The sequence below is a fragment of the Squalius cephalus genome (genome assembly GCF_949319135.1).
Source record: "Squalius cephalus genome assembly, chromosome: 7".
In the NCBI taxonomy this organism is placed as follows: domain Eukaryota; kingdom Metazoa; phylum Chordata; class Actinopteri; order Cypriniformes; family Leuciscidae; genus Squalius; species Squalius cephalus.
The window spans coordinates 34,516,669-34,544,395 of NC_137128.1; the positions used below are offsets into that span (position 1 = coordinate 34,516,669).

The 27,727-nt window shown below is 35.7% G+C and overlaps 1 protein-coding gene across 7 annotated transcripts in view; it reads right to left on the reverse strand.

The window, feature by feature from the left end:
• Positions 1–414: 414 nt before the first annotated feature.
• Positions 415–27,727, reverse strand: part of LOC307161432 (myosin IXb) — a 29,171-nt gene continuing 1,858 nt past the window's right edge. The window contains exons 3-42 of one of the 7 annotated variants that reach the window (XM_079876132.1): positions 22,692–22,786; positions 22,344–22,406; positions 22,122–22,221; positions 20,723–20,823; positions 19,902–20,025; positions 19,028–19,117; positions 18,685–18,801; positions 17,157–17,291; positions 16,929–17,050; positions 15,865–16,006; positions 15,540–15,735; positions 15,383–15,458; positions 15,149–15,241; positions 14,792–14,899; positions 14,575–14,614; positions 13,123–13,245; positions 12,812–12,892; positions 12,600–12,710; positions 11,404–11,526; positions 11,148–11,297; positions 9,198–9,322; positions 8,656–9,120; positions 8,255–8,342; positions 7,359–7,535; positions 6,274–6,365; positions 6,013–6,104; positions 5,542–5,726; positions 5,268–5,375; positions 4,953–5,126; positions 4,433–4,474; positions 4,223–4,334; positions 4,067–4,140; positions 3,739–3,928; positions 3,446–3,574; positions 3,248–3,353; positions 3,030–3,161; positions 2,691–2,814; positions 1,617–1,723; positions 1,269–1,396; positions 415–1,010 (exon numbers count right to left, since the gene is read on the reverse strand). In XM_079876132.1, the coding sequence (XP_079732258.1) occupies positions 754–1,010; positions 1,269–1,396; positions 1,617–1,723; positions 2,691–2,814; positions 3,030–3,161; positions 3,248–3,353; positions 3,446–3,574; positions 3,739–3,928; positions 4,067–4,140; positions 4,223–4,334; positions 4,433–4,474; positions 4,953–5,126; positions 5,268–5,375; positions 5,542–5,726; positions 6,013–6,104; positions 6,274–6,365; positions 7,359–7,535; positions 8,255–8,342; positions 8,656–9,120; positions 9,198–9,322; positions 11,148–11,297; positions 11,404–11,526; positions 12,600–12,710; positions 12,812–12,892; positions 13,123–13,245; positions 14,575–14,614; positions 14,792–14,899; positions 15,149–15,241; positions 15,383–15,458; positions 15,540–15,735; positions 15,865–16,006; positions 16,929–17,050; positions 17,157–17,291; positions 18,685–18,801; positions 19,028–19,117; positions 19,902–20,025; positions 20,723–20,823; positions 22,122–22,221; positions 22,344–22,406; positions 22,692–22,786 (5,097 nt within the window). In that variant the 3' untranslated portion in view covers positions 415–753. Of the gene's footprint in view, positions 1,011–1,256; positions 1,397–1,616; positions 1,724–2,690; positions 2,815–3,029; positions 3,162–3,247; positions 3,354–3,445; positions 3,575–3,738; positions 3,929–4,066; positions 4,141–4,222; positions 4,335–4,432; positions 4,475–4,952; positions 5,127–5,267; positions 5,376–5,541; positions 5,727–6,012; positions 6,105–6,273; positions 6,366–7,358; positions 7,536–8,254; positions 8,343–8,655; positions 9,121–9,197; positions 9,323–11,147; positions 11,298–11,403; positions 11,527–12,599; positions 12,711–12,811; positions 12,893–13,122; positions 13,246–14,574; positions 14,615–14,791; positions 14,900–15,148; positions 15,242–15,382; positions 15,459–15,539; positions 15,736–15,864; positions 16,007–16,928; positions 17,051–17,156; positions 17,292–18,684; positions 18,802–19,027; positions 19,118–19,901; positions 20,026–20,722; positions 20,824–22,121; positions 22,222–22,343; positions 22,407–22,691; positions 22,787–27,727 lie in introns of all 7 variants that reach the window. The other 6 variants (XM_079876133.1, XM_079876136.1, XM_079876134.1 and 3 more) reach the window with 6 other exon arrangements.

The window sequence follows — 27,727 nt, forward strand, 5'->3', positions numbered from 1 at the left end:
CATTAACAGAGATTCCTGAGTGGCCAGGTACACACTACAGCAAGATATATATTCACAGTTCATGGGTGATCAGTTTTTATGCCATGACTGCATTTTTGTCAACAAAAATGGTCATATCTTGGCATGCAAGAATGGTATGATTTCCAACATCTTCAAATCTCCTCCAAAAAAGAAAAAGAAAAAAAAAAGAAAAAGAAAAAAAATTAACAATAAAAAAAATATTCACATATTAGGGGACTCATCAGATTTGATTTAATTGGGAAAGCTCTGTTATTTAGAACTATTTACACCACATACAGATATTTCACAGAAAACAATTAATGGGACAATCCAATAAAGAATATAACAGTTCTCTACAGTTCCCTGTTTGCGATAAAAATAAAGAACTATGACTTGTGGCAATAAAAACAATAATATAAGGCCCATTCCACTCCAATGTGGTCCATAGAAAAACTTGCATTAGACAAAAGAAAAAAGCTATTAAAAAAATATTATAAACCTACTACAAATGTTGCCAAGATTATAGAGAATGTTTAAATAACCCTAGCAAAACATGATACAAAGTAATAATGGCTTTAAAGTTACTTTTAAAAAAAATGTTAAACAAATGTATTCTATGAACACAACAGGTGTTCTAAGACAGCATGCATGAATCCAGCATTTTATTTATGATCAGAAATGAGAAAATGATTGTTGCTTGAACAGTTGCAGGAAAGACAAATATTTGCATAGATTTTTTGCTGTTAATTTTTGTCAAACATCCTCATCTATAAAAGGAATGTCAAGGTCTGAAAATCGTCTCTTGCCCTGATTACTTGCAGGAAAGGTGGTGAGGGATTCTGAGACATCTTGGCTCTGGATGACACACATGGACTGGACATCTCGTCGTGAGGTGGAATGGTTTTGGTTGCGGTCCTCAGCAGGCTGTTTGCTCCCTGGTTTGGGATCATGTGTTGGATCAGGAGGTTTAGCAGAATTCTCTGGCTTGGAGCCCTTCAAAGCAGTGTTCGCTGAAATAGATGCCTTGGATTAGCCACTAGGGACTAAATACATGCAAATATCATGTAATAACCAAATATACAAACATTCGTATATTTAATATAAAAGCAGCAGAGCAAACCCGTGGTTAGAGAAACAGCAGGTTAAATAACAACAAGCACAATAACCAGCTCACCACAAGAACAGCGAATCCAAGCCCTCTTGAACGTAGAACGTGCAGGGCATTCAAGCATAATGTATTTTAAAATTTTCTGTACCTCAGTACTGACCTCCCAAGTCCAAACTCACAAAATGATCTTCTAGTAGACTTTCAGAGCTGACCAATGATTCGGAGTCCATGTTCTCCGCATCAGAGCTATCCTGGTCAAACTCAGGCAGTCTGAAGGCCAAATTGTTCCTAAACCACAAACAGAATGAGTTTTGAACTGTACAATTAGAGAGACTACTATAAACTTCTATAAACTAAGTTTGAAAGCATAAAATCAAAATGCAAAAGTGAAATGATACAACTTCACTGTGATCGAAGCACATTTAAAACTGTGCTATAAGACAATAAAAATTTGTTGACTTAACAATGAATGAAAAAATAAGAAGTTAAACATGCATTTTCAACTCACTTTTCTTTCTTAATGGACTTGATCTTCTCCAGCAGGTTCTTTTCGATTTCAAGCTCAGCTCTGTCCATTGAGGAGGCATCTGAAACTAATTTTGGCCGCTCATATATCTAAATGGAAAGTGAGATCATGAGAAGCACTTTGCAAACTGCTATACCAAAGGGGCTAAATATTAGACTAGAAATGGCACATATATTTAAGCAATAAAGTACGAGAGGCTTTGCTCCATTATGAGCACAGTTAGGCAGGATGTGTGATGGGGTGTCTGAAACACCCACGGCTAAGACAATATTCAGAATAACAGAGCCTTGAGTGGTTTATTGCCTTTATAAATTGTTACCACATACTGAAAGTATTAATTGCACAATATTTCATGAAAACATTATTTAATTAATCAGAACATTAAGTATCATCTTTCCACTACAAAATACATTCCCTGGCATCTACACTACAGTTAAAGGTTAACAGGTGTAATGGGTTGCTAAATTGCATATTTCAGAATAATTGGAAAACCCATAAGGATTTATTAGTGTGGTTTATGTCATGAAGCTAATGCCATAATGCTTATTTCACAACTGTTCTTAAAGTGTGAAATCTTATGTACATTACCATTCGGCAAGATTTTTAAATGTTTATGCTCACCAAGGCTGCAATTATTTGATCAAAAATACAGTAAAGACAGAAGTATTGTGAAATCGTATTAATATTTAAAAACAAAAAGGTTTTCTATTTGAATATATCTTAACATGTAATTTATTCCTGTGATGCAAAGCTGAATTTTCAGCATCATTACTCCAGTCTTCAGTGTCACGTGATCCTTCAGAAATCATTCTAATATGCTGATTTGTTGCTCAAGAAACATTTCTGATTGTCAATGTTGACAAATAATTTTGTGGAAACCATGATGCAGTTTTCAGGATTCTTTGATGAATAGAAAGTTGAAAAGAACAGCACTTATTTGTAAAATAAATATTTTGTAACATATACGGTCATTTTTGACCAATTTAATGTGTCCATGCTAATTAAAGTACTAATTAATTTTTAATATATTGCAAAAGCATGTGAAGCTTCTATTACCGTGTTCTGTCTCCTGAGCTTGAGCTGTTTAATGGCGATAGCTTCTGCATTTTCCAACTGCTGAATTTCTTCCATTTTCTGATTATAGCACCTTGTTTGCTCATTAATCAGAATCTCCACACAACTGCACATAAATGTTAACCATAGGGTTCATATATGATGAATATAGTCAAAGAACATTTTTTGCCTAGAATTAACGATTTAGATGCTTAGATAAATCACATTATTTATGTATTTTTAGTATACCTTCTTCTATCTTGACCATCAGCCACCAGTATCAAGTGAAACAAACAAGCTTACCATAAACAAGGAAGGCAAATAAACCAAAATGATTCTCACAGAGTGGTCTTGTTTATATCCTTCATACTCAGGAGAGGGTCAGAAGAATCTGGGCAGCGTAGAATGCAGGGCGCAAACACGATCGATAGAGAATTAGCTGACATTCGATTGTGAGCTTCCTCTTTTGCCACTCTGAATACAAAAAGAAATAAGGCAAGAGGTGAAGCAATGCACAGGATGTCTTTTATTCATCCCAGTCATATGCAATCGTTCCTTACTTCACAAGATGAAAAATAAGCCTTTCGAGAGTAGAGAAGTTTGAGGGAGGTAGTTCATCTAACTTTCGGTAGATGGCACGCAACCGCTCGGATGATTCTGGCAAATCTGGAGGGGTGAAAAAGCAAGCATTTCTTTCAACATATGTGGCATAAATGTTTAGCCTTTACACCCAAACTTGCATGTGGTCAAAAACCTACCCGCAGCATACAGGAAGTCATTATAGAGTCTGTATGTCATAAGTGGGTCGGGTAGTTCCCGTAACCACTGTTTGACCAGGCCGGCGATGGTGTGGATGGGGTAATTGTCAAGACAGACAGACTGCGGATCTGAGGGGAAAAAAAACAAAAAACTTCAATGCAAAAAAGTCAAGCAGTTATATTAAATGAAAATAGATTTGTCAACAGTAAAGTACACAAAACTTTTACTTTGAAAAAGCACACTCTAATCTCTGATAATGAGGGGTTAAAGACCAATCAAATCACACTATTACCTTTCTCTAGTATGTGGTGAAGCTCTTTGGCCCGGCAGGCTGAGCCGGACTTGCGGTAGATGCCCTCTGTGTACAGTCCATTCATTTCAACATGTACCAGCATCTTCTCCATGACGAAGGGCACAGAGTCAGGTGTGCGGGCCAAGGCGCAGATAGGTGAACCAAAGTGGAGGGTATGCTCACCCTCTTTCTGAAGAATGGAAACACACAAAAAAAACGAATCATTTGATCCAACATGTCTATCATTACATATGTTAGTGAGGTTGTGTAGATGATGGCAGAATTTTCCCTGTGAATATATATTATGTGATACAGTAATACTGCTCACCTTCCTGGCACATTGACCTGTGCAATTTATTGTTATCTTGCTCACACACTTCTTGTGACACACCATTTTACAAGCTGAAACAGAAAGTGCAGCATAAAGTACCTCTAAATCTTTGTCAATTTGCATTGGTCAGGGAAAAGGATGGTGGATACTTACAGCTGCACATGAAGGCTTTTTCCATTCCCCATATGTATGAGCTGCACTGGTCACATGATTGCATAATGGTCACCTGGTATGTGCTAAATAAGTGACCCAGTGGGCTGTCAGGCTTACAGAGAGAGTAAAATATTAGTGTTGTTTTGTATTTTCACATCATGCATTATAAATATAGCTATATAATGTCTATATATCATGAAAATAACTTACATGTGCATCTCTTTTAGATTTTCTTCTGTTCCTTTCCTTAACCTGAAAAATAGAAAGAGGGGCATGTATTTAGGATAAATTCAAGGATAACTGATAACAAGGTTCACTGGGAATCTGGCAGCTTGGTCCACATTTTATAACACTACCGTTCAACTATTGAAGACTTAAGTAATAGCCACTGAAAATTCAACTTTGCTATCAGAGGAATAGCATTTTAAAATAGTTTAACTGTAATAATATTTACATTTTTATTCTATTTTAGATCCAATAATTGTAGCCTTGGTGAGCATTAGAAACCTTAACATTAGAAACTTAGCAGAATTATGTGAAATGGGTTTTAATAGGGTAAACGCTTTTAAATGCAACTGGGTATATTTTGCAAACAGTGGGAATCAGTCTTCTTAGAAATTCTGCAGGCCCAGATTCCTCGAGGGTCTGGTGACTTGCCTTATATATAAAAAAAAAAAAAAATTGAGCACAGTTAAGCATCTGTGGAAATCTTTACAGCTTTTTAAGTTACCTTACAAGGCTCTGCCTCCAGTCGTTTGACCTCCCCCCTGATAAATCCATCCAGAACTGATTGGAAAAGATTTATTACCAGCGGCACCTCAGACACTTTCTTCAGCCCTTCAGCGAGATTGGCTACTCTTTTTTGGTAACCTGACATCAGGGCCTTATAGCCAATATTGGGATTCTTTTGGGAATAGGAAACAGATCATTTCAAACATTTGCTTAAAAAAATTAAAATAAAAATAAATCTTTAAGTGCTTATTATCTACTGCATCTGTGAAACTATGATGAGGGGAAGGTAAAATATGAACACAGATAAACTTACTGAGATGGAGTACATGCTTTTGATGGTGTCTCTGAACTGTGTGGTGGCTAAGAAGAAGATTTTTTCTGTCTCTGAGAGTTCCTTTGTGCGGGTGCTTAGATCGTTCATCTGAATTCAACAATTACACCAATAGATTACGCACTTAAAAGTACAATGTTGATAAGATATGACTATAAACAAAAAGGAACTTCTGGAAGCACTCTTAAAAAATCCAAATGTAGGATTAAAAAAAAAGCCTTTACAAAAGTGGATGAATATAAACATCAACACAAACCTGATTTCCCAAGAACTCATCCAGGTGGCGAAGTTCATTAGTATCAGTGATTTCTCTGTCCAGCGAAGCATTCCACTGCTCCTGGACACGAGTTGCTCGGCTAATTTTAATAGTGGGGTTGCGACGGGGTCCAGGATAAGTGGCTGAGTTCTTGACACGTGGAGAATGCGAGTGAGAGCCACTGGCTTTTGGACCGAAGAAAGGTAGGTGGACCAGAGGTAAATGTGAGAAAAAGAGGCGAGTTACTGCAACTGAAACATTTACTCAAAATTGGTCTACTACGTACTCATTTTTTTTTTCAACATTTCTTGTTTTTATTTTATATATTTATTTAAATATTTATTTTTATTTTTTTAAATATTTATCTAAACAATCTGTGCTTTATTTATTAATTTATTAACAATTATATAAATAATAGATAAATCAATAAATGAATGAAAGAATGAAGTAGGACTGGGTGAATAATACAACCTAGTTCCTCTTTTTCTGCCAATGTCTTTGCCATTGTTGTATTCCCATCCTGGGGTGTCAGACGCTTCCTAAAATATTTTAGGAATCCCCGCCTACAGGATATAAACAGAAAATTTTCATTAAATTGACATGAAAGCACTTTTATGCATGATAAAATTTTAAAAACTGATAAAACCCCAAATCACATTAATGATATTTCAGGTAAAATCTAGAACGGTACAGTTCAGCAAGATAACATGCTGATGGGAAAGGACTAATCACCTTTCTGGTGTGCTGGACGTTACAATTGCTTCCTCACTTGGTGATCTCCTTGAGAGACTCAAGCACCCATCGGCTTCTACAGGCGACTGGATCTGAAAGGCCAAAACATGTTAGAGATTGAAAATGATTATCATGAAACTGCAGAAAAAAAATGAGGTGGTTCATTCAGCCAAATCCTGAACTTCTGATAATCACTCTAATCAAACCTACACATACTAATGATGAGATTTTACAGCATGTCACTTTGTAACCCATAGTCCCACCATGCATTCTTTTCAGCAAAACAACCACAGACAGCTCATGAGAAAGCAAGACCACATTCAAGCGGATGCAAAACAAGTTTAGCTGACAACCATTTAGCGAAGAATGTTTTGTAATCATAATGTTGACTAATAATGCAGATTGATTGGGGTTATTTCCTTCTATTTGGGCCACCACCAGCATTAAATCTCCCACACTGAATTCCAAAATCCATGTTGACCTTTTTTGCTATGCGTTATAGAATTTTAGATATATTTCAGATTGCTGAACAAAAATTGTCTAGTATAACCTGCATAAAACCTGACAATTATTGTTAAATTAGTTAGCAAAGCTCTTCAGAGCCACATTATCCACCATTGTGAGATCATGCTCTGTGATAAAAAGTAAATAAGTAAGAAACTAAAACCTCACAAAACCGGATACTGGGGCTGTTAGCCAATTTTGAGGAAGTAAATGTTACAAAAAAGTTAACAAAAAATAAAGTGTGATATATAATATTATATAAAACCCAATATAAATCCCTTATATAATGATACATTTAAAACATATCTGCAACCTAACAACCACAACATAATTCTTATATCTATTTACTACATTCACTTATTAGCACAACTAGCGATGGCCTCAGTGTTTGTTAACGGTGTCAAATGATACAAAAAAGGTCAGAAACCAGCTTCCAGTCAGAAACATCCAAGTATAGGATCAGTCTCTGAAACGCTTCCCATATACAGTATCTAATGTTAATTCTTATGTTAGCTGTTGCGTGCAAAAGCAAGGCCCACAGCAGCTCTTATGGTCCCTTTGTAACTGGGTCAGACTTTTACCACAGTCTCTTGTACCATGCGGATACCAGACTGGTTGGGAGTGGAGGGGCTTATGGGAGGAAGGGGAAAACTCCAGTACTCCATGTCGCTTAGATCCGAAACATCCAACTTCAGTCCACTGCGGGGACGTGCTAGTCGGCGCTTGTGTTTGAGGTGCTTACGGCTTTGAACCATAACCTATTCAACGTGAACCGGTTTAGGTGGGAATTCAGTTATCCATAAACACTGTAAAATAATCTATGAAATTCTCTTGATTTAAACGTTTGGGATCTGTAAGATATTTTAAATGTTCAACGTCTCTTATACTCACCAAGGCTGCATTTATTTCATTAAAAATACAGTAAAAATAGTAATATTGTGAAATTTTATATTAATTTAAAATAACTGTTTTCCATTTGAATATATTTTCATTTATTCCTATGATGGCGAAGCTGAATTTTCAGCATTATTACACTAGTGTCAGATGATCCTTCAGAAATCATTCTAATATGCTGATTTGCTGCTCAATAAAGATTTCTTATTATTATCAATGTTGGAAACTTTGTGCTGCTTAATATTAATGTACAAAACATGATACATTTTCTGGATTCTTTGATTAATAGAATGTCTTTACTGTCACTTTTAATCAATTTAATGTGTCCTCACTAAATAAAAGTATTAATTTCTAAGTTAAAAAAAAATCTTACTGACCCCAAACGTTTGAAAGGTAGTATATCCATATCCATATCCATACATATACACACACACACACACATACATACATACACGCGCACACACACACACACACACACACAATATGTCAGTTTTTTATGATTTTATATGATTATGAAAAATATGATTTTTTTTGCATCATTTTACATTTAACAGAAAGACCATAACTAGTTTTTAAACAGTACCTCATTTTTGGATGGCGAGGAGGAGCTGTCTGACTCTGAAGAACTCATTCTGGACACATTATCCAGGGACATAGAAATGCCAGATTTCCTAAGAAACGGTAACAAATAAATAAGGGATAATGTACTACCAGTCAGGCATTACGCAAAATAAACTCAGGCAGGGTAAAAAATGTATTAACTGCCTGAAAAGTATAACATGGCTGCTTTAGAAATAGATAAACAGACATAAATATTGATATTTATACAACAGTCAGATATATAATATAGTGATCATTATACAAAATTATTTGACCACAGACAGACTGACCAATCAGAATTAAGTACTCCAGAGAGTTATAAAGAAAAACAACATAAAATGAGTTACTTTACTTTTAAAAAAATGACCAAAATATAACTCTTACCATAAACGCAATTTCCTCTGGGTTTGAAGTCGTACTATCTCAGCACTGATGTTCTCCAAATGTGCTGCTTCACTGCTCCTCTCCTTCCATTTATCAGGCTTCTCCTTCAACCTGGATGTCTTGTTGCGGCGTTGTAGGTGTCCAGCATTTTGAGTCTCATCAGTACCACTTTCGCTCATGTTCAGTGGAAGCGACACAGGCCGAGGGAGGCCTGAAGGAGATGGTTGTCTTTCTTTATTACCAATCTTGCCTTTATCATCTCGAGCAGGTCGGTCCTCCTTGATGCTGAGTTGTTTTGTGATTCTAGGAGTAGGTTCTATTGTAACCTTAGACTTGGTCTCGGTGTTTAACTGCAGGCTCGAATCCTCCGCTTTCTTTCGTTCAGGGGTGCGAGATTCGTCAGGCAGTAGAGGCCGTGGCTTTGGCTGACTTGGCTTGTTCAAATCGCCCAGTTCTGTTTTAGATCTGAAAAAACAATCCAAAATAACTAATATTGTTTTACCTTAAAGTAAAAAAAACACCCAAAGGTAACTTGGACTTACGTCTGTGCTTTGAGTTTTTCTCTCTGGTTCAAAAACTCTGCTCTCTGCTTGGACATTCGCCATGCAGCCTGGATCACAGTAGCTGCTCTGCCTCTGTATGTCTCACGCACAAAACGCCACGATCGCTGTGGGATGAAAAAGGAAAACTCTGCTCAGGTACATTATCATTTTTTGCAGGGTTTCACAACCAAGTTCACAAACCCTGTGTGGGTCAGGATGGTTCACAATAACAATAAATTAAGCCACAATGTATAATAGCCTTACATAAAATGAGAATATGTTGTTAAATATTAAATATATAATATCTTAAATATTTTTGGTCTGTTTACAAGGATAGTAAAGTATAGTAAATTAGTTAGTTAGTTAGAATACTTTATTGTCCTTTTTCAGGAAATTTGTCTTGGACTCAAAGCTGCATTAATACACAACATATACATACATACAACATATGCACACACAAACCAATAAGAAAAGGAGAAAAAAAAAGAAAAAAAACCCCGACTATATTACTACATCTTGCTATTTAATAAATAATAGATGCGTACACTACTGTAAAATGATCGGGCTCGGGGTAAGATTTAAAAAATGTTTTGAAAAAAGTGACTTATGCTCACCAATAAAATACACTAAAAACAGGATTATTGTGAAATAAGATTACAATTTAAAATAAACTGTTTTCTATTCCAATATATGTTAAAATGTAATTTAATCCGGTGATGGCAAATCTGATTACTCCATAAATCAGCAGCCATTACTTTAGTCTTCAATGTCACATGATCCTTCAGAAGTCAATAGAAATAAACGGAGCAATTCCAACCTCACACCATCGGTGCTCAGGCCCTAAATATGCCGATTTTGTGCTAAAAAAAACATTTACTATTATTATCAATGTTGAAAACTCCTTAATAGTTTTGTGGAAACCATGAAGCATTTATAGAATTAATTAGCCTGGGAAAACCCAGACAACTTCCGGCAAATTCAGATTTGCTCTGCAAGTAGTCTGGCAAAGAGCTCATTCAAGCCCATTTCCATGGCCTAGAAATCGCGGCACCAATCAGAAACGTTGAGGCGGGCTTTACACAATGACGATCGCTCTGATTGGTTTTAGGTCTATTCAATTGCGCCCAGAGGCATTTGAGCGACGTCCGTTCAACTTTTAAATGCATTATTATATTCAAATTGCAAACACATGAGGACAGTCTCCATGAAAGACCCACTGGCAGATGAACATGCTACTACATTTCTCTCCGAAAAGGTAGGAAATTAAATTAGATTTAATAGAAGATTTTAACTGTGACATGATGATTGACAGGGCAGTTTAAGTGACAGGATGCACGCGACAGATCCGTCCGATAAAGATGACGAAGTAGTATGTCCCAAAGCTTGCCTACTTTTTTGCTACACATTCAAAAGTAAATACCTTTTCTTCACAAAAAGAGTACATACTTTTATGGCGTAGTGTAACTTAGGCGAATTGGGACGCAGCTTTACACGATGACGATCGCTCTTGACGAGGCATTTGAGCGACGTCCGTTGGTGACGCCCCTTTGGAAATGATTTGTCAATGGAGCTTTGCCAGACCATAACTCAGTTACTACTGAGAATGGTCTGGTTTTAACCAGGCTAAGAATTAATAGAATTATATAATAATTGCATTAATAGAAAGTTCAACAGAACAGCATTTATTTGAAAGAGATATTTTGTAAGATTTTTGACTAATTTAAATGTCCTTCCTGAATAAAGTATTCATTTATCTAAAAAAAAAACAAAAAACATTAGAACATTAATTGAAACTAGTGAAAGGAAGCAAGTAAATATATCTAGGTCACAGGGTTTCAGCTGACAAAAAAGGCATATGTCAAATTGTTGAGACGCATTATTGATCTGATCGTTTTCAGACAAGGTTTTGTAAGATTATGTGAAGTCCCTAGCCAACCAAAAGAATGGTACCTGTATTTTTATAATTCCTTTCCTCTCACGCAGGTATTGTTTCCTCATCAAACAGGCACGGAACCATCTCTGCAGGATGATGATGCGCCGCATCACTTCTTTATGAAGGGTTTCCTGAAGTATTTGTCTCTCTGATTCTTTCAAAAACACCTGTGCACACAGATGAGTGGACAATTATGGAAAGTTGGAAACTTATCTGAATGACAAAATGCAGGTTGTGGATATCTCTTCAGTGAAGAGTGAAACTGAAATAAACCTTGGTTCGGCCAATCTGAAAACTGGAGCTGGGAAGTCCCATTTTCATCAGCAGGTTGGTGATATCTTCCTGAGGTGTTGATATTTCTTTTGGCAGCAGTACTCTGAACTGATCTGTAAACTCCTGCGATGACAATGTAAGATGAAACTTTTAGACATGTCTGTATAAAGCAAATAATAAAAATCCATTTACATTCATTTTCCACCAAATGTATTTTTTCATATTAACTAATATTAATAGCAGGGCTATCCTACTGAAAAATAAATGTATTTGAAATACATTTATTTCATGATAAGTATACTACAAATACATTTACAAATGTATGTACTTACTATAAATACCCTGCAATTGAACTTTTGGTATACTAAATTGGTATACTTAAAAGTCTGCTAAATTGGAACAACTAATTTTGTACTTAATGCACTTTAGTTATCCAGAAATAGTGCTGAGGTCCAACTAAAGATATACTTAAGTATATTTGATTGTGCTAAAGTGGAACTATTGCAAGTATTATTTAGGTACACTTTAAATATCTTGCATTTAAAGACTGATATTATACAGAGATCATACTATCCTTATCCTTAAGGCCTAATATCAATAAATGTGCAATGTGCAATAAAGAAGTACTCCAAATAAAGTTTAATTATAATTATATCAGTAAGTCTCAAGCGATATGTCAGTAAATATATTAATGGATTTGTAGTATACTTAGTATGAAATAAAAGTATTTTAAATACATTTTGGTATAGTTTTTTTTTTTTCACTAGGGTATCAATCAAATAAAACATCAAATTAAGTATGATTTACTTATTAAGTATTCAAATTAATCTCTAAAAATATCAACATCTGCTGAGAAGTCTTCAAATGAGGATGACATTAAGAGCCTTGTTTTTGCAGACCAGTAAAGCATTATACAGACATTTTAAAAAATCAATATCTGCGCATAACAGTCCACAGTGATCCATTTTGTAAGAGTCTGTTAATCTTACCTGGATTCCTCTATGTTTTCTTATTTATTTATTTGATATATTTATTAAGTTATTTAATAAAATGTAATTCCTTATTAGGAAATGTATGCATGCGTCAGGGGGTATGATTAAATGGGTTATTTACCTCATTATTTACCCATGGACATCTGCATTAAATTAACAGTCCTAATTAATAAATATTAATAAAAAAAAGTCATGTTACACTACCTTGAAGGTGAATTTGGCTCCATAGCCAGATCTCCTAATCCGAACCGTTTGTAGCATGCCTGTGTACCTCAGCTGCTGAAGGACCAGAGCATCATCAAAGTGCATTTCCCTCTGTAAACACATTCACCAACATATAAAAGAAGGATGATCCATCACCTAATTAATACACATAATAGATTAATCCCAAAACATACAATAGCTCTCCACCATACCTTATCACCATTTGATCTGATACAGCGGACAAAGAACGGTTCTGCTTTCCTCAGGGTTTCCAACAGCTTGTTTAGAGATGCCTGGACAGTATAATACATTAAATCATGTGACTCATTGATTTGTCCATCAGCATCCATTAAACCCCTGCAAATCATATCAAAACCTCCCCACGGCTTCGGGGGTCTGAACCTTTTATCTAATTTACAACTACAACAAAAGAGGCTTTCACACAGAGATGGAACAAACCAATCCTGGGCCCTATGATGAAGGAGCGTATGCTTTCCACACTTAGATAATAATAATACTGAACCTGGAACTGAGCGCTGATGCTCGGAGGTTTCTTCTTGGTGTGCAGATGGAGCAGGGACCTAGTTGCTCGATTGTGCTGCGTGAGGGCCATGATGAATTTCAGAGAGTGTGAATCTATGAGATTCTGTACAGTAAAACAAAAGAATAATTTTATGCAATCATTTGATGCAATCACTCACATTTTAAAATATAATAAAGTAAACTAATACAGATAATGAACAATAATTTATTTTTAATTTCTTTTCATTTTCCATTTACCATGTACAACTCGGCACCTTGATGCTAGGGTTTTCTGGGTAGTTGCCAGGGCGTTGCTATGCAGTTGCCTAGTTTGCCAGCATGTTGCTGTGTGGTTGCTAGGGCATTGCTTGCTGGTTACTCATTGGACCAAGTCTTTGATATTCTTCTCACTAAACACATTTTGGGTGCCTTTGTAATGTATACTACCAGTCGAATTTTGGATATACCTGATTTAATTTGTTTCTTACGATTCTACAAAACTTGTGATCAAATGTTTTCTATTTTAATACATTTTAAAAGTGTAATTTATTTCCGTGATGACAAAGCTGAAGTTTCAGCAGCCATCCCTCCAGTCTTCAGTGTCACATAATCCTTCAGTAATAATTCTAATATACTGATTTGGTGCTCAAGAAACATTTATTATTACATTTTCACTGCTTATTACGTTAACAACATGATCAATTATTGAAAAGTTTTTGTGGAAACCATGATACACAAGTTACATTTATTTGACATAGAAAGTTTAGTAACAATGTATACGTATTAACAGTCACTTTTGATCAAATTTAAAGGGATACGTCACCCAAAAATGAAAATTCTGTCATCATTTACTCACCCCCAAGTTGTTCCAACACTGTATGAGTTTCTTTCTTCTGTTGAACACAAAAGTAGTTATTTTGAAGTACAGGGTGGGCCATTTATATGGATACACCGTAATAACATGGGAATGGTTGGTGATATTAAAGTCCTGTTTGTGGCACATTAGTATATGTGAGGGGGCAAACTCCTCAAGATGGGTGGTGACCATGGTGGCCATTTAGAAGTCCACAAACAGGACCTTAATATCACCAACCATTTCCATGTTATTACGGTGTATCCATATAAATGGCCCACCCTGTATATGGGTCACCAAACAGGCCCCATTGACTCCCATAGTATGAAAAAAAAAAAAAAAAAATACTATGGAAGTCAATGGCTACCGTCAACTGTTTGGTTACCAAAATATCTTCTAATCTTCAAAATATCTTTTGTGTTCAGAAGAAGACAGATATTCATACAGTTTTGGAACAACTTGAGGGTGAGTAAATGATGACAGAATTTTCATTTTTGCGTGAACTATCCCTTTAAAGCATTTCTGCTGAATTCAAGTATTAAACTCTATAAAATAGGCATAGCAAAAACCACAACGACAAGGACTGATTCATTAATTTACCTTAGGAATTAGCTGCTTATGTCTGTTTGGCCTGTTCTTCCTAGAAAGTAGTAACATATAATTAAGATTTGATTACAATTAAGATTTGGGGAAAAAACAGAGCAGAATATCCCATTTGATTTTGTCCCAATTAAATTGCACATAATAAGCACAAGCTAAGACAGAGAGCAGTAGTGCCGCCACAGACAGATGGTCACAGAACATGTGTCCCACTCACTGAAAGAAGAGACGAGACTTCCTCACAGAAATTGTGGACAGACGCAGCTTGTGAGGAACTTCACCACCAAACTGCTTTAGGGAGTGGAGAACTTTGGCATGCAATTCCCTGATTCGCCCCAACCCCAAATCAGAAAAAGTTTAGAAAGGAGATAAATACTAAAAACACAATAAAATAAAATAAAATAAAAACAATAGGGAGTAAACAACCGAAATTAGTTAGTTCAATCACCCATTTCACAGAAAATGCATGCAGTAACCTCAGTTAGATTATTAATCCACAGAAGGAAATCATCATCAAATAGAGAAGAACCCAAGCTCAGTAAGTTCCAAGCTCCTCGAGTGATGGTGAACTTACTTCTTATTTTCAAATGTTGCAAAAATGTCCTCAAATGCTTCAAGTGGACCCTCTTCAGAACGATCAAAGGAAAAGTCAATCAAAGACTTCTGGCTGTAGAGATCAAGTTGCAATTATAAGCAGTTGAACTGTAATTTGTATGGAGCAAACTTAAAACAAACACGTTCATTTGGCATAAATCCATTGTTCCATCAAGAGGTCATACGTCTACAGGAACCGATCCTGTCCATTTACCTCTTTAGATTCCCTATCAGAGTGCTGGGTCTCCTCATTTCCCCAAGAGAACGTCTGGAATAGCGCTTGATCTGATCTGATAGGGAAACAAACATGTTAAATCAATGATAATCCACTTCTGGAAGCTGTAAGTAAAAAGGTATTAGTAGATCGTAACCTGGATGTTTTTCCGCCCAGCTGCGTCCTGCCTCGTTAAACACGGCCAGTGTGCGTATCGTGGCCCTGAGGATGCCCCATCTGAACACAGCCACTGGATTAGCCCCGATCAGCTGCCGCAGGTAACTGCACTCACTACTACGAAGCAACGCAACAATATCTGGCCTCATGTGGTCTGTGTTCTTCTCTCTGAAGTCCTATAGGGCAGGAACATGACAAATGCTTCTCAGTATTGTTTTCCCACCATAGACACATCATTTGTAACACATCTACACTCCAAATGTTTGTGCAAAGGGAAAGTTTAGTTTCAGGGTCTGTTCCTTTACCTTTATCTGGTATTTGACCTTGCCAGCAAAATGCCGAATGACAAAGGCTGGTTCCCGCACTGGGGTCTGCACAAAGAACGCGTTGTCCTGGTGCTGCTGCTTAAACTTCTCTAGAAGAGTGCTATCTGTGGCTTGAGGAAAACTAGAGAGGCCATAACACTGAATATTAACTAATGGACTACTAAAAACCACATTAGCGATTAGATGCATACTAATTCACATACTGTATTATACATTCTAAATAGCTTGCCAGATCCAATTCAAGTAGTGGATCAGCAGATTATTTCCTTTTTCCGGTGGATTTCAACAGTGTGCATATGCTTTTAACAATATACAATATTTATGTATCTCTATCCATTAAGAGGAATCATGATTTTAAACAAAGCCATTGCTGAAAAGTAGATTGAAAATGTTTAATATAAGTAGAAAAAAGTAAAATCTACTGTCTTTCCACTAAAGAAAATTACATTTTATGTACAAATATTACAATGCATATGCATTGCTTTATGGCAGTGTTTCTCAATTCAAGTCCTTGGGACACACCTCCCAGAATGAGTCAGATTCTTCTCTTTTTAACACACAAGGGCCAGATTTACTAACAGTTTGCGCCAGCCTGCTTACTAAAGACACGCAGTGAAAAATTAGCACTGAACAGGCGTGGACAGGGTTATTTTTGTGGCTGACCTTATTGATCATATGCATTTGTAGGAGTTTCCCTTTCAGACACAAAATTTATGGGAGGAGAGTTTTTAAATGAATCACTTAAGGTGATTTACTAAGGTTTGCGCTAGTCAGTTTACTGGGTATTTGCGCCATTATTTACAGTCCAAAAAAAAAAAAGTCTTAAACCAGACGCTAATTTGTGCTGCTCTTGGTAGATTGCGTTGGTCATGATGGAAATGATCCGGCTGCGTCTGTGTTCTTAATGAGATTTCGCTCTCATGCTAAGTTGCCCTGTTTAGTAAATCTGGCCCCAAGAAGCATTGATGAGACATCTAAACATTCTGATAGGTGGGTCCCCAGGACTAGAGTTGAGAAACACTGGTTTATGGGATGGAACTCACTTGCTCTCCTCGTCAAGCAGGTAAAACAGCCCGGTGGGCTTCTTGCTGAAGAGACTGATGCAGCCAATGTTGTCAGGGAAGTCAACAGTGTGCCATGTGATTCCCTCTGCCATGTACTCCTCCTAAAACACAATGCAAGCATGAGCAGATGCACACTGAGCTACAGACATTCCAGTCCACCATGATTACAGGAGACATCAAAAGTACAACTCAGATGTCATAACTCACTTGTTCGAGGGTAAATATGCGCTGATTGCAGTAATACTGTAGTTGCTCATTAGCATAATTAATGCAGAACTGTTCAAAGCTGTTTATCTTGAAATCCTCAAATCCAAATATGTCCAGTACACCAATGGATAAGCACTGTGAGGAATAGATTAAAATGAAAATATAATGATAAAAGTAATAAAATACAATGTCAAAGTAGATGCTTTCAGTTTGCCACTTTAGCTGCAAGAATCAAGTCAAGTATTTCTAACATAAAAAACATAAAAAAAAAGGAAAGATTAGATCAATTTAAATCAGATACTTAGACTTGCATTTTGATTAGATTTTATTATAATAATGATAATAATATTGAATAATACATATATTAAAAAGCAAAATATGTAAATTGTATTCTATTAGAGAATATACACTACCAGTCAAAAGTTTTGGATGGTAAGATTTTTAATGTTTTTAAAAGAAGTCTCTTCTGCTCACTAAAGCTGTATTTATTTGATTAAAAATACAAAAACAATAATATTGTTAAATATTATGACAATTTAAAATAACTGTTTTCTATTTTCATATATTTTAAAATGTATTTTTTCCTGTTATCAAAGCTGCATTTTCAGCATCATTACTACAGTCTTCAGTGTCACATGACCCTTCAGAAATCATTCTAATATACAGATTTGATGCTCAAAAAGCATTCATTATTATTATCAATGTTGAAAACAATGTACAATTTTTTTTCAGGATTCTTTAATGAATAGAAAGTTCAAAAGAACATCATTTATTGAAATAGAATCTTTTGTAACATCAGAAACGTCTTTACTGTAACTTTTGATCAATTTAATTCATCCTTGATGAATAAAAGTATTGATTTCTTTTATTTATATCCGCCAAAAAAAAAAAAAAAATCTTACTACTTTTGAACAGTAGTGTTTAATGTTACAAAAGCTTTCTATTTCAGATAAAAGCTGATCTTTTGAACTTTCTATTCATCAAAGAATCCTGAAATAAAAATTTAAATAACTGTTTTCAACATTGATAATAATGAGAAATGTTTCTTGACCATCATATCAGCATATTAGAATGATTTCTGAAGAATCATGTGACACTGAAGACTGGAGTATTGAAAATTCAGCTTTGATCACAGGAATAAATTACACTTTACTATATATTCACATAGATCATATTTCACAATGTTACAGTTTTTTTTTTTTTTATCAAATAAATGCAGCCTTGGTGAGGAGAAGAGACTTCTTTTAAAAAATTAAAAATCTTACCGATCCAAAACTTTTGACTGGTAGTGTATATTATATAGAATAATCACAATATAAATTTAAAGATTAGATTAATTTTAATTCAAACATTGATCTTGTATAGTAATAATAGTAAGAATAATAGTAAGAATAATATTGAATTGTGTGTGTGTGTGTGTGTGTGTGTGTGTGTGTGTGTGTGTGTGTGTGTGTGTGTGTGTGTGTGTTTGATACAAATATAAATTTTATAAATTAAAATACATAAATTATTTTGACAGAATTCATACCGGGACAGACTCCTCCAAATCTCTCTTGTTGAGTAGAGAATGGTTGATTCGCAGGACAATCCAGTCAAACAGGGCACTGTACAGAGACTTGGCCATAGAGTCTCTGGCAGTGATGGCCTAAAGACATGACAATGTTTGAACATGTGGTCAGCAGATTCTTAGAGTACAGGAATGAAGAAAGACAAATGGAGAAGATAGAGAAACAAGGGACCTCTTCAAACAGCTGACTTCACACATAAAGTATGATAGATATGCACTTAACACATGACTAGTCAATGAATGAATGGTACAGAGTAGAAAATGTCATCATTTGCACCACCCAACACATTATAGATGAAGTTACCTCACTGAGGCTGTAAGGCAGAATTAGTGTGTCATTAGCAGTCATTGCTTTCCTTGTAGTCAATGCTTCCACAAGCAGCTCCACTTTAACCTGTAATTTAAGAGCAATTATATAAAATCAAAAGATAACACTTTATATGAAAGGTCCACTTTAGACAATCTACTAACTATAAGTAACTTTGCAACTACATGTCAACTAACTCTTACTAGAAGTCTAGTATACTGTCTGCTTAATATCTGCAAAGTAAACTTTATTTGGATGCTTCCCCAACAGACATTCTACTGACTAGAAGTAACTTTGCAACTAAATGTCAACTTATTCTACTAACCCCGAATCCTATCCCTAACCTAACAGTCTACTAATACTCCAATGAGAATTAGTTGACATGTAGTTGCAGTTACTTAGTAGAGTGTCTAAAGTGGACCATCAAAATAAAGTGTAACCAAACAAACATTATGGTAATAAAGACACATTTGAACATAGGGTGACAGAAATCTGTCACATGATCTGTCACAGAGTGTGTAATTCTTTAAATGACAGCCAAATAACAACTTAACAAGTGTAAAATGGGAAAAGGATTCCTATTGGAAAATTGGAAAGACAATCCAAAAGAATCCAAATGGACCGATCCACTAAGAGTCCTCTAAAAGTAATGATACAACTGGTTGAATGATGTCGTCTTTGTTCACCATGCAGTGATGGTGCTCAAGTTCATCAACAGATGTCACTGCACAGCATTTCTAAAGAATTGGGAGCATTAAACTATTTAAAGTATTTCTATTTCTGTGTGGTTTACCACAATAACCAGTAGGAGGAACAGAATTTCAGCCTCCTTTGAAGAGTTTAAACTGAACATTAAAGTAGCCAGTGGCACCTTGAGAAGGTCAGAGACAGCTGAAAGGACATGATCTGGCCCAACTTTAAGACACTCGCCAACATCTTTTCGCTCATACGTCACATTTCCCAGGTACAGAATGGCAGAGAGCACAGAGAATATCCTGAAAAAGAGCATCAAACATTGAACCACATTAAATCCAAAATATATTTATTTTCTTTGGAAGGTGCCTCAAATAATACATTTCTAAGCTACATGATATAACCATGGTACGTTTTGGTAATTGTAGGTAATTTTACATTGTGAATCAAATGGCACATGGGAATGCATCTTAAATATAATTTAATAAGTTAGTATTTTGTTCAAATAATTACATTTCTAACATTGCAAATAATTATTAGTTGCCAGAACATTTAACACTGAAACTGCTGTTCCTTGGAAGACATGTCATTATGATCTAAATATGTCAGGTCTGACATGATTGCACTCTACGTCATGGCCAAAAGAGCACAGTGCATTTCAGTCAGAAAGTCTTGATGTATTTTCCCCCTCCATGACAAGCACAGACTTGTTCCAGAGCAGAATTCTTCATTTGCTAGTCATGCATACAGATGGTAATTTTTCAGCAGTGTGACTTAATCCCTCCAGGACAAACCTAATTAAACACCATAAACCTTATTCACATGGAAGTATTCTGTATTTATAGATATCTACTTTTTATGGCTAATTATTGGAGTACAGCTCATTGTAAATGTAATGGTTTTAGCAGGGCTAAATAAACATTATAGATTACACATGATCCAAAAATAAAATGTGTGTTAATAAACATTATTATGTACTTGAAAACATTTTTCACTTACTGTTTTTTGGTCGGAGGCAGAAAACCGACCATCTCCATGGCCTGATGAAGTCTCCTGAATTCATGTTTCATTTCTGCTTGATCCTCCAAAATCGGTATTTCCTGTGAGGTGTAAACATAGAAGAGTGAACAAATAATGAAGAAAAAAAAAAACATAAGACAGTTGTTGACATACAGTTTATGCATAAACAGCTATACAATTAACATGGACAGGAAAGCCCAGAAAATTTAGTCTTGGAAGAATGATCATTCTCAGGAAAAGAAATGGTCCTTTTCTCAGGACAAAAATCTGACAAGCTCAAGAAGAAGTCTCCATTTCCTCTCCATTTAATGTCACTGTTGCTCCGAAGACAATTGAGAGCATCATGAATGCAAATTAAAACTGAAACAGCTTCATTAAAGGGGTGCTATTATGCTTTTCCACTTTTTCAACTTAAGCTATTGTGTAATGTTGCTGTTAGAGCATAAAATATCTGCAAGGTTACAAAGCTCAAAGTCCACTCTAAAAGGAGATATTTTATTTAACAGAATCCACTTTTCAAGAACTACAATGAACGGCTCGTTTGGACTACAATGTGATTTTTCCGGATCTTATGAAGTCACAATGTTACTCATTTAAATAATCCGCGCCCACGGAATACACACAAAAAAGGGGGCTGAGGACTGGTTGAGCAGCGCTAGAGAAGATAAACAGTGTTGCTGCTATGTCGAAGAGCTGCTTATTTTACCACCCCAGTTCCAAAACCCCATTGTTTGGCCATCTTAAGACGGACAAACTAACAGTGGCTAAAATGTATTTTTAACAGTGCTCCTAAACATTGTAACCCCAACATTTATCTATCCGCTGCACATTTTATGGAGAACAGCTTGTTTTCTGTAGCTTTTGTACGCTCTTGCATTTGTAAGACGGTTTACCGCCCCATCAGGAAGATTAACCATGTTTTTTTTTACCGATTACACTTTGTATTATCTTAGTTTTCCGACAAATATCACGATTAAATGGTGTATCTATAATGTATAAGAAAATTACAAAAAACATAACGCTCTGAAACGTCCTGTTAACGTGAACGAAATCCGTTCTGCACAATCCTCTTGTTGGTTAACATCGTCGTAAACAACTAAATCGGGCTCGAATTGGTTTGAAATTCACACCATATCCTTAATATTTAAACTAGAGCAGAACTCGCAGTTGTCGAAGTGCACACCAATCACAACACACTGGGCCAGCTAACCAATCACAGCACATTTTGTATTTCGGAAGGAGGGGCTTCATTTTTTGAACAATCAAGCATGAAAACATATTCTAGTACACCCCAAAAACAAAATCAAGTCTTCGTAAAAGGGCATAATAGGACCCCTTTAAGAAACACTGATTCTTTGTGACGGCTGTTCTGAGTTACTTGTTCGAGGTAGTGGTAGTCTTCAGGCCGCAGGAGCTTGAACTCATCTCTCTCCTCTTCTGAGGCTCCAATCAAAAGATAGTAAAAAACATGGTAATTCCTGCAGGTTAGATAACAAACAGGCATGGAATTCATGTTGTTGCAATAGATTTTTTCACATCTCCAACATTTTTAATTCAAATGTAAAATGGATATAGATAACGATTTTCCTTATTTTTTTACCTTTCAGTTTTTCCTCTGGATACTAGACGGCATTTCTCTAGTAAATACTTCTCAACCACAGCCCTGAAACATAGAGCAAACCGTATTAGAAATTTCCGATCAATTCTGGCATGTCATTTTTTGTCTTTGTCAATTTTTTGAAGAGAGTAGAGAAAAGGGGGAATGATATCATAAAATGTAATATGGTGGATCTTAACCTGACTTAACAGAATGAGCATCACAGCTCAACATTTATTTTACATTAATAAATAAACATTTCCTCATTAGATAAAATGCATTTGTCATCATGTTCAGCTGTGGGTGTTCTGGTGTGTGAAGATGATAGGCAGAAGTACACAGATGACTCACCCTCTCACAATGCCACTTTCCAGATAATTCACTTGAATGAACTTTCCAAAGCGGCTCGAGTTGTTGTTGTATGCCGTTTTAGCATTGCCAAAGGCCTGAGGAGACCAAAGATAAAGGCATCAGATAGGCAAATTGTTTTAGAGGAAACAGACAAATATTTCAGACCAAAAAAACCCCACTGATGTCTGGTCTTCATGAATGCTGACAGACAACTCTTGACCCATTACTGACAATAGATTATCATTATTATTAGTTGCTCAACTGCAAAGTACGTTGTCATAGATAATCTGAAAAAAAATTTAGTAGGTAGCACAGAACTCCTTTTTATATCACCCACAGGAACCACAAACATGTATGAGTGGAACTCAAAATAAAATGGTTTGAAGACTCTCTTAACCACTCTTTTCGATACAATGAAAACATGTTGTGGCCAGGGGCTGCCAACCTCTGAAAATTGACCCCCAAAAGAAAAACAAAAACAAAAAAAACATAAAAGCACTCAAGATTACTTATAAAAATTCCTTATAAGTCTTATGAAGTTATATGATAGCTGTGTGTGAATAACAGACAAAAAATCATTATTCAGTGAACATCTTGGTTTCTCTCTTTTTTCCAGAACTGTTGCAGAAAGTTGCAGTTTTTGAGAAATCATATTCAATAATGTTATTTGTGCAGCTAAAGGTGGAATACATTACACACTGCAGCTTTTAAAACTAAACATTCTGTAGAAGGACTTTGACATGTGAACATGTACCAACAGGTTTTCACACTGCTCTCTATTGATTCTCAATATGTGCATACTTTCAACACGATCTGTGACATTACCATCATTCGGGACTTTATCCTGTAGTAAACATGTTTTTATACAAATGGTTTCCTTGTCCCACTTCCATGTTCAAATTGTGTAGGAAGACAAATACTGAGGAAAGAAGGTCATAAAACACCAGAATAGAGAGAATAGAAAAAGATGTTACTTCAAATGATACGTTTTTATACGATGGCCTGACAGAGCCTGTTTTGACATGCTGACGTACGCCGACTCGTTCTGGTATTCTGACAAAGCCAACACCCAGGGCTTCTACACATGAAACAGAAAAGTTTGGTCACCCAGAAATGAAAACTCTGTAATCATTTACTCACCCTCATGTTGTTCACAACCCATAAAACTTTCATTAATATTTGAAAAACAAATGAAGATATTTTTAATGAAATCTGAGAGATTTCTGTTTTTCAATTGAAAGTCCATTCAACTAAAACTCTGATGATTCAAAATGTTTATAAAGTGATCATGTCTCTTTGAAAGACTCGGATTAAACAGCTCGATTCATATGGATTTATTTATCTCGTTATGAACGTTTGTCAGATTTTTGGGTTGAATAGACTTTCAATGGAGGGACATAACTCTCTCAGATTTCAATAAAAAATGCCTTTATGTTTCGAAGATGAACGAAAGTCTGGGTTTGGAATTACATGAGAGTGAGTAATTGATGACAACTGATGAACTATCTCTTTAAGAGCTCAACAACAAGGCCTAGATTCACTGCTGTACATATTTAACAGCTGTTATGTGTTCTCTTCCCCCAGAGCTCTCTCTTATTCCTTTCACACTGGAGAAGTAAACGGACATAGGTCACAACCGCACTCCTCAGATGTCATAACAGAGCATTGGCACCTCTTACAACTATCAAACGAAACTGAAAACTGAAAAAAATGGACTCTCAGTCAAAGTTCAGTGAAAGTGAGAGTAAAAATTCAGTGCAAATGCAACAAATTTTACTCTCAAGATATGATGACCCAGTTTTTTGTGACCCATTTTTGTTTCTCAAACATCTGTTCAGTACGTTTCCAACATTTTAAGTAAAAGTAATAGGAGTTTGTCCCTACAAAAGAGTTGCACATGGTTTCTAGCACATTGCTATGTAGTTGGTAAGTGTTTTTTAGAATGTTGTTAAAGAGTTGCTAGAGTGTTCTACATGGTTAATACTTTACTCGAGTCTGAAAAAAACTCGAACCACATATATGCCACCCACATTGCCTATATCTGGCTCTATTTCAGACATATCTCTTCTTATTTTCTTACAAACGGGCTGATAAAACAGGACTACCAAGTCAATTTCATAGCATTTAGAGTTTTAGAATAAGTATGAATGCCTAAATGGAACAAATGCGCTGGTAATGGATTTTTAATGATGAACTCTCTACAATGGAGTTGAGCTATACAATTCCATTATCTGTACTAAGTGCTAAGCTGTCTGAATCAAAACATAAAACACAATTACCAAGGAGGTGGAGTCTCTAGCGTTGATGCATAATAGTTAAACAGTAGTACATGTGTAAATAGCACTGCCAGCCAAACAATGTGCATATTGTTAGAGGGATACACCACGTGAAGGCAATACACAAAGGTCTCTATGAATTAGTGAAGTGGAATACAGGCACAGGTTAGGTGTTTTTGACTCAACAAAACCAAAAGCAGAGACCATAGAACCCATCATGAAGCAAGCAACTCATATTTAAAAGTATCATAGCACTACCACAGTTTTTATTTTATTTTTACCTTTACAATAGATGTAAATTTATTCAGCTGGAGGACCTTTTATATACAATAAATGGACTTAAAGGGATAGTTCACCCAAAAATGAAAATTCGGTCATGGTTTACTCACCCTCAAGTTGTTCCAAACCTGTATGAGTTGCTTTCTTGTGTTGAACACAAAAGAAGATATTCTGAGACAAACTCACACAGGTTTGGAACAACTTGGGGTGAGTAAACCATGACCGAATTTTCATTTTTGGGTGAACTATACCTTTAATAACAGTATGTGCATTCCCTGAAAATGTAACTTGCTTTGCTAGCATTATGCTCAACCAGGAACAATATCATGGTATTTCTTAAATTTTTTGTAGATAGTGTGAATAGAGAATTCAAAAGAACAGCATTTATTTAAAAATGGACATTTTTGTAACACTGTAAATGTCTTAACTGTAACTTTTGATCAGTTTAATGCATCCTTGCTGAATAAAAGTATCGATCTTTTGAACGGTTGTGTATCAAAGTACCTAATCTGGGAACAACAGGACTTCAATGACTCATTTCAAGTGGATCTTTTATTTATAATTTATGAGATCCAATTATCATCTAATCTATTTGTTTAAATAATAATTCTCATCAAATATTAATGGTCACAACATATTACCATACGTATTTAACAGTCTCAATCTGCTTGCTTGTTCTGCTTCCTTTAGCTATAACACAAAAACATCTCTTCATAAGAAATTCTATTTTAAACCTCCAAGGCATAACACAAGTTGCTTGTTCCTCTTAGCCATTTACTTTCTTTGTAAGCAAAACTGCAGAACTGAGAGGGGCGTGGACTTGTTGATAAAAGAAAGTTTTTAAGAAAAAACAGAGAACTTGTTTGACCGGTTTCAGATCAGATTGAGAATCCCAGTTGGTCAGTGCATGACAAACGGTGACTGACAGCTCAGTTTAAGGGGGCGGGACTTCAGGCCACAGTAAAGAAAACCCATGAATTATGAGCTATTTACTCAGTAGAACTTCACTATCACATTAGCACCAGCACACTTCATACTAAATTCTGAACAGGAAATGTAGGAAGTGGACTGTTCGGAAATATACCAAACTTGTAATGAACACATTGTATAAACAGTGGAAAAACTTAAACTCCTGAGAGTGTTGTGAATTTACTTCATTGTTTATGTATTAACAATGGTAACACCTAAAAATATCAGTGTGTTGAAACCTTTAAACTGCGACTCAGTGTTTTTCATGATCTACAGTGTCTATTTAAAGTGCTCAAGGAGACAGAGGTCTGTTCGGAGTCCCCTTTTTCCTGGGAGATGCAGAGGAAGTGATGTGAAAGTCCCCTTGCGTGTGGCGTGGCCGAATGGTTTCTAGATCCTTATTTGACCGTGCTTAAGGGAGGAAAGGGGAAACCATTCTTTCACAATTTGTGGCATTTGATTTAAGGAGAGTGTCAAACTTTCAGTCATCAACATGATGAACATCTAAAATCGTGCAAAATACGAGAGGACAAGCCATTTCCTGCACAGAGGTCATAATTTCCGCCCGAAAGACACTCTTTATCAGTACATCAAGATATAGAGATGAGTCGAGCAACCCAATAATAAATCATGAGACCACAGTTTCTGACAAGATACAGAGTGTACAAGAAAAAAACTAAAGTAGTTGATCTTATCCCATTTGTTCAGGTGTTTCTTCAACTTCAGGCACTTTTTTGTCCTGGGGTAGATTTTTATTAAAAATTGTATTAGAAATTAGAAATGTTGCCTTGGCAAATACCTGAAATAAATAAGTTTGATTACTAATAACTAAAGCTGAAATAAAAATAAATTAAAGCTATATAGAAATATTTTTTAAATAAAATATGAAGAAAAAAAAAAGGATAAAATGACAAATAGTGGATTATATATAATAATATAATATAATAATATTATCATAAATAATAATACTATAAAAGTATATAAATAATACTGAAAATAAAACTGACCTGGACACTGAAAATGTTATTCAATATTGCGTATAAAGGATACAAAAAATGCTAGCTGTGAAATGAGCATTAGCGAGACAAAGGGGAGCGTCTCAAGTCTGAGTTCAAGACGATATTTCCATGGTCATGGTCTTGTCATGGACTCAGACTCTGTCTAGATTTTGACTCAACCTTCTATTGGTCTCAGCCTAGACTTAAGGTGATGATACACGGGGGAACTTTTTTGAGCAATGATGCTTGGGCACTTCCCATTGAGAATAGCCAACAAATTTCTATCTGGATACTTTAGATCGGTCGTAGGCCCTGTGTCTCACCTGTTTGCCTGTTTATGGCAACATTGCTTAAAAAGTTGTGCAAAACCCAGTGCATCATTTGAAATGTGGTGAAAATGTCTCTTGAAGTGCAAAATAGCCCATAGTTGAAGAAACACCATTTATTGCTGAACCCTGAACAAGGCTACCATTCATCCAAAGGACATAATCCTCGTAAAACAGCAATTACATCA